This window comes from Dipodomys merriami, unplaced genomic scaffold (genome assembly GCF_024711535.1).
Source record: "Dipodomys merriami isolate MVZ:Mamm:240054 unplaced genomic scaffold, mDipMer1.0.p SCAF_233, whole genome shotgun sequence".
In the NCBI taxonomy this organism is placed as follows: Eukaryota; Metazoa; Chordata; class Mammalia; order Rodentia; family Heteromyidae; genus Dipodomys; species Dipodomys merriami.
Window position 1 is genome coordinate 434621 of NW_027203749.1, and position 8746 is coordinate 443366.

At 58.4% G+C, this 8746-nt stretch overlaps 1 protein-coding gene across 1 annotated transcript; it reads right to left on the reverse strand.

The window, feature by feature from the left end:
- Positions 1 to 1358: 1358 nt before the first annotated feature.
- On the reverse strand, positions 1359 to 6128 carry LOC138835340 (complement C1r subcomponent-like protein). The gene is made up of 6 exons (XM_070033928.1): positions 6044 to 6128; positions 5439 to 5670; positions 4834 to 5026; positions 3967 to 4086; positions 3791 to 3856; positions 1359 to 3061 (listed from the first exon to the last, which is right to left on the reverse strand). The coding sequence occupies exons 1-6, from the start codon at positions 6109 to 6111 to the stop codon at positions 2289 to 2291; spliced, it is 1452 nt and encodes a 483-aa protein (XP_069890029.1). The 5' UTR covers positions 6112 to 6128; the 3' UTR covers positions 1359 to 2288.
- Between the last annotated feature and the right edge of the window lie 2618 nt (positions 6129 to 8746).

The following is an 8746-nucleotide window of genomic DNA, read 5'->3' on the forward strand; positions in this document are numbered from 1 at the left end:
TGAACTCGGGGCCTGGGCGCTGTCCCTCAGCTCTTCAGCTCCAGGCGGGCGCTCCACCCCTTGAGCCACAGCACGGCTTGTGCTTTTCTGGTGGTTCCTTGGAGATCAGAGTCTCATGGACTTCCCTGCCCAGCCTGGCTTTGAACCACGATCCTCAGGATCTCAGCCTCCTGATTTAGCTGGGATGACAGGCGGGAGCCACAAAAGGGGTCTGAAGTTTTAGGGTGTGGGGCTGGGAACTAAATCTGAGCAGCGGCCTCTGTTCAAGGCCTGCCCCCCCCCATGTCAGTCCCCAAGTCTGGGAAATCCCAGACTTGCAGAAGCTTTGGGGGGCGGGGGGGGGGGAGCTGTAATTTTCCACCCGCTCCATTTTCCCTGTCCTTATTCATCCACCCAGCGGAGTCCGGCCATGGCAAGGTTTGAATGTCAGGCTGTGCGTGGACGTACAGGAGTGGCGCTGTGGCTCAAGCGTTGAGTGCCCAGCTCAGGACAGCGCCCGGGCCCTGAGTTCAAGCCCCAGGACTGGCTTGGGCCTGGTAGCTTGACTCTTGTTACGGAGCTGCTGTGGGGTAAGCAAGGGCCTCTGGAATGTCAGGCTTTGTCCTCAACTGGTTTCTTTTCAAGATGGAAGGACCACACACGCCCCAGACTGTTCTAGAAATAGCCAGGGTGTGGGTACATTTTGAAGTTACCTGTGACCTTCAGTAAATACCTCTTACCCTATTCAGACTAGCTAAGCAGGAGCAGACTGGGAGCTTGAGCTCAGCCAATCAGAGCAGAGGGGCGGGGCCTGCTGCCTGAGGGATAACCTATGTAAAAACATTTTACCCTATCCAAACTAGCCAATCAGAATCAGTGTGGGCCTGAGCTGAGCCAATCCGAGCAGAGGGGTGGGGCCTGCTGCCTGAGGGGTAACCTATGTAAATACATTTTACCCTATCCAAACTAGCCAATGAGGAGCTGAATGTGAACCTGAGCTCAGCCAATCCGAGCAGAGGGGCGGGGCCTGCGGTGTTGGGTATAAGTAGGGGTGATGGCCGCTGGGTCTGTGCAGGAGTAACTTCGTCCTGCTGGCAGCGTTGTTGTGTTTGGGGCGGTGACGCCTAGGTTCTCAGAGGACATTTTTAGAACATGGGTGGACAGAGGGGAATGTGGGCCTGCTCGACTCGCTGATGGATGACACCTGAACACAGCACTAGTTTTGTGGTTGTGTCTGTCTGTCTGTCTGTTGGTTGTGGGGCTTGAACTCAGGGCCTGGGCGCTGTCCCTCAGCTCTTCAGCTCCAGGCGGGCGCTCTACCCCTTGAGCCACAGCGCCACTTCCGTTTTCTGAGTGGTTTATGGGAGATCAGAGTCTCACGGACTTTCCCACCCGGGCTGGCTTTGAACCGTGATCCTCCAATCTCAGCCTCCTGAGCAGCTGGGATGACAGGCGGGCGCCACTGGGCCCGGCTGATCTTTTGTTTTTATCTTTCACTGGCCATTGCTGCAAATCTTTTTCTTTTCCTTATTTTTTATTTGTTAAGTAGTTGTACAAAGGAGCTGCCATCCAACGAAGCAGTTTATGAATACAGTGCACCTTGATCCATGACACTCTTCCATCATTCTCCCCCATCTCTTCCAGCCCTCTGTGTGTGTATATGTGTGTGTGTGCACGCATGCATGCGTGTGCCAGTACTGGGGCTTGAACTCAGGGCTTTAGGCTCTCCTTTAGCTGTTTTTTTGTTCAAGGCTGGTGCTCTACTACTTGAGCCATAGCTCCACTTCCAGCTTTTTGCTAGGTAGAGAGAAGAGTCTCAGCCAGGCACTGGTGGCTTCTGCCTGTCATCCCAGCTACTCAGGAGGCTGAGATCTGAGGATCACGGTTCAAAGCCAGCCTGGGCAGGAAAAGTCCGTGAGACTCTGATCTCCAATGAACCACCAGAAAACCAGAAGTGGTGCTGTGGCTCAAGGGGTAGAGCGCCAGCCTTGAGTGAGGAAAGAAAAACAAAGCTCAAAGACAGTGCACAGGTGTGGTGCGGGTCTTGGGGCTTGAACTCGGGGCCTGGACGATGTCTCTGAGTTTTTCCGTTGCTCAAGGCTGCCGCTCTACCACGTGAACCACGGCTCCAACTTCTGGCTTTTTGCTGGCTCATTGGAGAGGAGAATCTCACAGATTTGCCCGCCCAGGGCTGGCTTTGCATCGCGATCCTCAGATCTCAGCTTCCGGAGTGGCTGGGATGGCAGGCGTGAGCATCCACGCCTGGCGTTCGGCCTGTGGGGGCCAGGGGTCCTTCTACCACCCCAGGCTCAGTCCTTCCCTTCCATGACTCCTCTGATCCAGTCCACATAGCTGAGGATTTTGGTGTAGAAGCCGTAGCCTTTGCCACACCCAATACCCCAGGACACAATACCCGTGGCTACCCAGTGCTGAGCTAAGTCGTCCCACACCACAAAGACGCTGCCGCTGTCCCCTTGGCAGACAGCGCTGTCCTGGGCCTCGTCCCCAGCACAGAACATCTCGTGGGAGAACACCTCCGCCCTGCCCCTCTCCCGCAGCCAGGCCGTGCAGCGTTCTGGGGGTGCCACCTGCACCCCCGAGTACTTGAGCTTGGTGCTTAGCCAGCCCCGCTGGGCGCCGAAGCCGCTGACGTAGCCCCCCACGCCCGCGAGGGACAGGGCCTCCCTGTCGGGAAGACAGACGGGGAGCAGACGGGGACCCACGGACACGGGGTGCCGGAGCTCCAGCAGGGCGAGGTCCCCCCGAAAGTCGTGGGGATCATCCTGGCGGTAGGCGGGGTGCACGTGGACACGGCGGACGGCGCGAGCCCCGGATGCCAGCATCCCGTCCACGTCCGCGTGGCCCAGGAACACGTCCACGCGGGGCCGCCTCCCGCCGGACACGCGGTTCTTGGGGCGCAGGGCATGGGCCGCGGTCAGCACCCACCGGTCCCCCAGCAGGGCCCCGCCGCCCCGGCCGTGGACGCTGGTCAGGGCCTGCCACGGGAAGCTGCCCGGCTCTGCTTCCCGGGAGCCCAGGGCCGGGGGGACCGGGGACAGGGGGGTCACCGGGCGCCCACAGACTGCAAGACAGAGAGACGAGGAGGGGAGCACCATGAGCAGCTGCCCAGAAATAAACAGATCCAAGATCCACGAGGCGGGGCGCCAGGGCTCACGCCTGTCATCCCGGCTTCTCCGGAGGCTGAGGTCTGAGGATGACGGTTCAAAGCCAGCCGTGAGACTTTCACCTTTAATTATCTACCAAAAATGTCCGAAGCGGCGCTGCGGCTCAAGTGGTAGAGCACCAGGCTTGAGCGAAAAAGCTTAGGGACAACGGCCAGGCCCTGAGTTCAAGTCCCAGGACCGACACACACACACACACACACACACACACACACACACACGCACGCACTCAGAATTGTCCCTCGGAGTGACCGCACTGATTTGCTATGGTCAGCCCTGGGGGGTCCAAACCTTTCCTGGGCCCCTCTTAGAAAAGAGTCTTTGCTTCTGCGGCGAGACTTGAACTCAGGGCCTGGGCGCTGTCCCTGAGCTCTGCAGCTCAAGGCTGGCGCTCTACCACGTGAGCCACAGCGCCACTTCCAGTTTCCTGGTGGTTCATGGGAGATCAGAGTCTCACGGACTTTCCTGCCCAAGCTGGCTTTGAACCGTGATCCTCCGATCTCAGCCTCCTGAGTGGCTGGGATGACAGGCGGGAGCCACGGTGCCCATCTTCACCTCCCTTTTTACTTCTCCTCCCCCCCTGGGGGGTCCCCCACACCCCAGGCCTGGGAGGAACTCTCTCCACTCACCAGGCACACACTGAGTTCCATCTAATCCACGCTGTCGGTCCGTCTGGCTGACTGTCCCCGAGGAGTCTGAGGATGAGAGGCCAGGAAAGGAGGCTGAGGATTGGAGGATGCTGGGCTTCTCAGAGCTCGTGCTCGGGGCCCCGGGTGCTGATGGGAAGTGTTTTGGGGGTACTCACCGGCTGCTGCTGCGGCCTGGTAGTGGGGTCCCGGGCAGCCATTCTGACTCAGGGAGGTGTTAGCTCCGGGGGTAGCGGTGGAGTTGGGGTCCCCGCTGATGGGCAGTGGGTGACCTGTAGCTTTAGGAGAACAGCAAGCATTAGGGCCTTGCATGGAAATGGGGCTTGAACTCGGGGCCTGGGCGCTGTCCCTCAGCTCTTCAGCCCAAGGCGGGCGCTCTACCCCATGAGCCACAGCACCACTTCCGGTTTTCTGAGTGGTTTATTTGGAGATCAGAGTCTCAGGGCCTTTCCTGCCCGGGCTGGCTTCGAACCGCGATCCTCCGATCCCAGCCTCCTGAGTCGCTGGGATGGCAGGCGGGAGCCACCAGCCCTGGCCTTGGGCCAACACTACAAATGTGCCTGTGGGTCTGAGGCTGAGCCGTGGCTGCCTCTTCCTGAGCTGCTTCCGCTGGGCTCAGGAAGCAAGAACGGACCTCAGCCCCGGCTGTCACTCAAACCGCCACTTCCTCCCGGGGCTCCCGCCTGTCATCCCAGCCACTCAGGAGGAGGCTGAGAGCTGAGGATCCCAGTTCAAAGCCAGCCCGGGCAGGAACGTCTGTGAGACTCTTAGCTTCGGATGAACCAGCCAAAAGCCTGAAGTGGCGCTGTGGCTCCAGGGGTAGAGCGCCAGCCTTGAGTGAAAAAGCTCAGAGACAGAGCCCAGGCCCTGAGTTCAAGCCCCACGACCAACCAGAAAAATACGAAAACCAACCAATAACCCCCCACACCAATACCAAACACGCAAACCTTCCACATCCTATGAAAATATCAGGGCCCGGGGCTGGGGCCCGGGTTTCCTCCCGCGGCCCGGGGCCTGGCACTCACGCACGGCTTGGTAGAGCGCCAGGAAGCCCTTGTGTGGGAAGGCGGCAGCGCGGTGGGTGGAGGGGGGTCCGGCCTGGAATTGCAGCCGCAGCGTCCTCCCGGTGGACACGAAGGGTCCGGGCCCCGGGCCCAGCGCGGAGCCCCTCGGCCCGCAGAACCGGGCTGGAGCGGTCACGTTCCCATCCACAGAGACCTGTAAGGGGGAGGGAAGGGGGGGACGCAGGGATGGGAGGCCCGCGCCATTGTGGTCGTGGTGGGGGGGGGATCTGCACCCCTCCTCCTAGTGGGGGGCTGGCTCAAGTAGCTTCCTTGTGTATGTGTGTGTGTGTGCCCAGCCTGGGGCTTGAACTCAGGGCCTGGGCGCTGCCCCTGAGCTTTTTCACTCAAGGCTGGCGCTCTACCACTTGAACCACAGCACCACTTCCGGCTTTTTGCTGCTTTGTTGGAGATCAGAGTCTCATGGGTTTTCCTGCCCCGGCTGGCTTTGAACTGTGATCCTCCGATCTCAGCCTCCTGAGTAGCCGGTCCCCCGTGCTGGGGTTGGGGGGGGAGTAGCCGGGGACGGAGCTGGGGGGGGATCCTGCAGCCCCCACCTCCTGACTCACCGTGACCCAGGCCTTGGCGCAGCCTGGCGAGGCCTCCAGGTCAAAGTCCACAAACACCAGGCGCACGTTCGAGCCCTCTGGAGCCCGGATGTGGGTGGTGACGGCTTGACCGTTGGGGTACTGCTCTGGGTAGCCGGGGGAGGTCAGCTGCTGGGGTGACCATTGGGCCACCAGCACCACACCCTGCGTGGGCCGGAGGAGCCCCGAGAGGAGGAGGAAGAGGAGGCCGGGCCTGTGTGGGAATGAATGTGCCGTTTCATCGTCTAGCCCAGGAGCGCACGCCTGTAATCCCGGCCACGCCAGAGGCCGAGACCAGAGGATCCCACTTCAAAGCCAGGCAGTCCATAAACATAAAGTTGGAAGTGTGGCTCCAGGGGTAGCACGTGCCAGCCTGAGTGAAAGAGCACCACCTGGACAGCGCCCAGGTCCTGAGTTCGAGTCCCGGCACCGGCACGAAAAGAAAGAAAGAAAGAGTGAAGGGAATCTGGCTCTTTTCTAAAGAGCTCACAGGTAAAGCTCGCTCCCTCCGAGTGTGTGTGTGTGTGTGTGTGTGTGTGTGTGTGTGTGTGCATGCGTGTGCCCGCCCCCCAGTCCCTCACACTCACATCTGGCCTACACAGCTGGTGGAGGGAGGGTTTCGGCCCGCTGAGACCAGGCATCCGGGCCTAGACATCTGGAACCTTCTAGAAGGCTTGGCCCAGGCCGGAGACCTGGAGAGGTGGGGCTGGAGGCGGTCCTGGGGGCGGGGCAGGGGGAGGGGGGAAGGAGAAGTTTCTGGAAATGAGTTTAGTAATCACCCACTTCCCTTCCTCCAGTTCCCTGGCTTGAGCGCCACCTGCTGTCGACCTGAGGGATAGCAACGCGCCAACAGTTTTGTGTGTGTGTGTGTGTTTTGGGGGGGAGCACCCCCAAACTTTCACATCATGCTCTACCCCCCGATGCTGGGAAGGGCAAGGCTCCTTCTCTTCTGTGAATTTAAATCTCTCCCCGCGGCTCAGCCCGGCCGCCTCGCTCCTCTGGTGGTTGAGATCCGAGGCTCCAAGTTCAAAACCACCCCAGGCCAGACATCATCTCCAATTCTAGCAGGAAAGAAAAGAGGCCAGGCGCCGTGGCTCCCGCCTGTCATCCCAGCTGCTCCGGAGGTGAGATCTGAGGATCCAGGTTCAAAGCCAGCCTGGGTAGGGGAAGCTAGTTGTGGTGCCGTGGCTCAGGTGGTAGAGCACCAGCCTTGAGCACCAAGAGAGTCAGGGACAGCGCCCAGGCCCTGAGTTCGAGTTCCAGGATCAGAAGGAGAGGGAGGTGTGGCTCAAGCGGTAGAGCACCAGCCAGCCTTTAGTGAAAAAAAAAAAATGAGAATGTGAGTCTCTGAATTCAAGCCTTAGTACTAGTGCAAGAAAGCACAAGTACACATGTGCACACACACACACACACACACAGATAACAAACTGTAAGCTCCCAATTTGTAAATGTATCTTCTTCTTTTGTTGATCGTGGGGCTTGAACTCAGGGCCTGGGCGCTGTCCCTCAGCTCTTCAGCTCAAGGCTGGTGCTCTACCACTTGAGCCACAGCACCACGTCTGGTTTTTTCTGCACATGTGGTGCTGAGGAATCAAACCCAGGGCCTCATGCATGCAAGGCGAGCGCTCTACCACTGAGCCACCTTCCCAGCCCCTGTAAATGTATCTTGTTCATCAATGTAGAAAAGATCCAGGAGGAAAAAAAAAAGAAAAATAGTCAGGCCCCAGTGGCTCCCGCCTTTCACCCCAGCTCCTCAGGAGGCTGAGATCTGAGGATCATGGTTTGAGACCAGCCTGGGCAGAAAAGTCCATGAGTCTCTGATCTCCATTAAACCACCACAAAACCAGACATGGTGCTGTGGCTCAAGTGGTAGAGTACCCGCCTTGCGCTGAAGAGCTGAGGGACAGCGCCCAGGCCCTGAGTTCAAGCCCCACGACTGACCAAAACTAAATAAATGAATAATTGTGTAAGTTGTGAGTGGGGACGGGGGGGGGGGAGGGGAGGACATTGCACTCAGATCCTCATGTATGAAATTGTGGTTCCTTTGTCGGGCTGCTTACCAACCACAGGAAGGACAGCAATTATCACAATACAATGACATGGAGTCCTGGCGTATTCTTCCTGTGCATCTCATCACACACAGATAACTAATTAGGGGTAGTCCCTTGACCTCTGGGGTCCCCTTAGATGTGTGTCCTCTGCTTTGATCTCGATCTCTCTCTCATGCAATGATCTGGGGCTCCAGGAAGGATAGGACTGACCACAGACATCTCGTGTGTGTGTGTGTGTGTGTGTGTGTGTGTGTGTGTGTGTGTGTGTGTGTCCTGGGTCTTGAACTCTGGGCCTGGGCGCTGTCCCTCAGCTCTTCAGCTCAAGGCGGGCGCTCTACCCCTTGAGCCACAGCGCCACTTCTGGTTTTCTGGTGGTTCCTGGGAGATCAGAGTCTCATGGACTTTCCTGCCCAGGGTGGCTTTGAACCGTGATCCTCCGATCTCAGCCTCCTGAGTGGCTGGGATGACAGGCGGAAGCCACTGGTGCCTGGCTTGATTTAATTTTATGTTTCATTTCATCTAGGTTTATATTTCGTATTTCTTTTGATTGATTGATTTTTGTCTGGATCCTGGGACTTGAATTCGGGACCTGGAGGTCTCACTTGGCTCTTTGGCTCTAGGCTGGTGCTGTACCACCTGAGCCACACCTCCGCTTGTGGCTTTTTAGTGGCTCAGAGTCTGATGGCGGTCCCTTTCCCCGGCTGGCTTTGAACCAGCGTCCTTGATCTCAGCCTCTTGAGTAGCTACGATGAAAGGCAGGCAGTTGGGTTTCTCTCTGCTGCGGTGGCAGACCTGGGAAGAAAGTTCTAGAATCTCCTGGGAGTCTAGAAGCAGGGCCCTGATTCCTTTTCCTTGAGGTTTGTTGATGTTCCTGTTTCGTTTTGCTCAAGGCTGGCACTCTCACACTCTGGCCATGTCCCCACGCTCAGCTTGGGGTGAGATGAACGCTGGCGGCCTCGTTCAGCCTGGGCTGGGTTTGCTCTGCGATCCTCCGGATCTCTGTCCCCAGAGGCTCTGAGGTGACAGCCAGCCCGGGACTGGGGCCTGGGGCCGGGGCTCGGCCGCCTGGAGCTTTTCCTTCTGGCTCAGGGGCCTGGGATGGGTTTGATCCTGGGACAGATGGAGGGTTTCACCTGGAAGGTTCCAGAAGGTTCCAGAAGGCACACTGTACGATGGATGGAAAGGTCTGGAAAGAAGAACAAACACACAAACAAAAAGGGGGTTAATGCAGAATTGGGG

What these genes read in the sequence shown, in the direction of transcription:
- LOC138835340 (XM_070033928.1), bottom strand. Translation starts at nt 6,111, where the DNA reads ATGTCTAGGCCCGGATGCCTGGTCTCAGCGGGCCGAAACCCTCCCTCC. An exon ending in GCGCCAAGGCCTGGGTCACG is followed by an intron (nt 5,027 to 5,438) that starts GTGAGTCAGGAG and finishes TCCCCCTTACAG; the next exon opens with GTCTCTGTGGATGGGAACGT. An exon ending in CCAGGCCGCAGCAGCAGCCG is followed by an intron (nt 3,857 to 3,966) that starts GTGAGTACCCCC and finishes TCTCATCCTCAG; the next exon opens with ACTCCTCGGGGACAGTCAGC.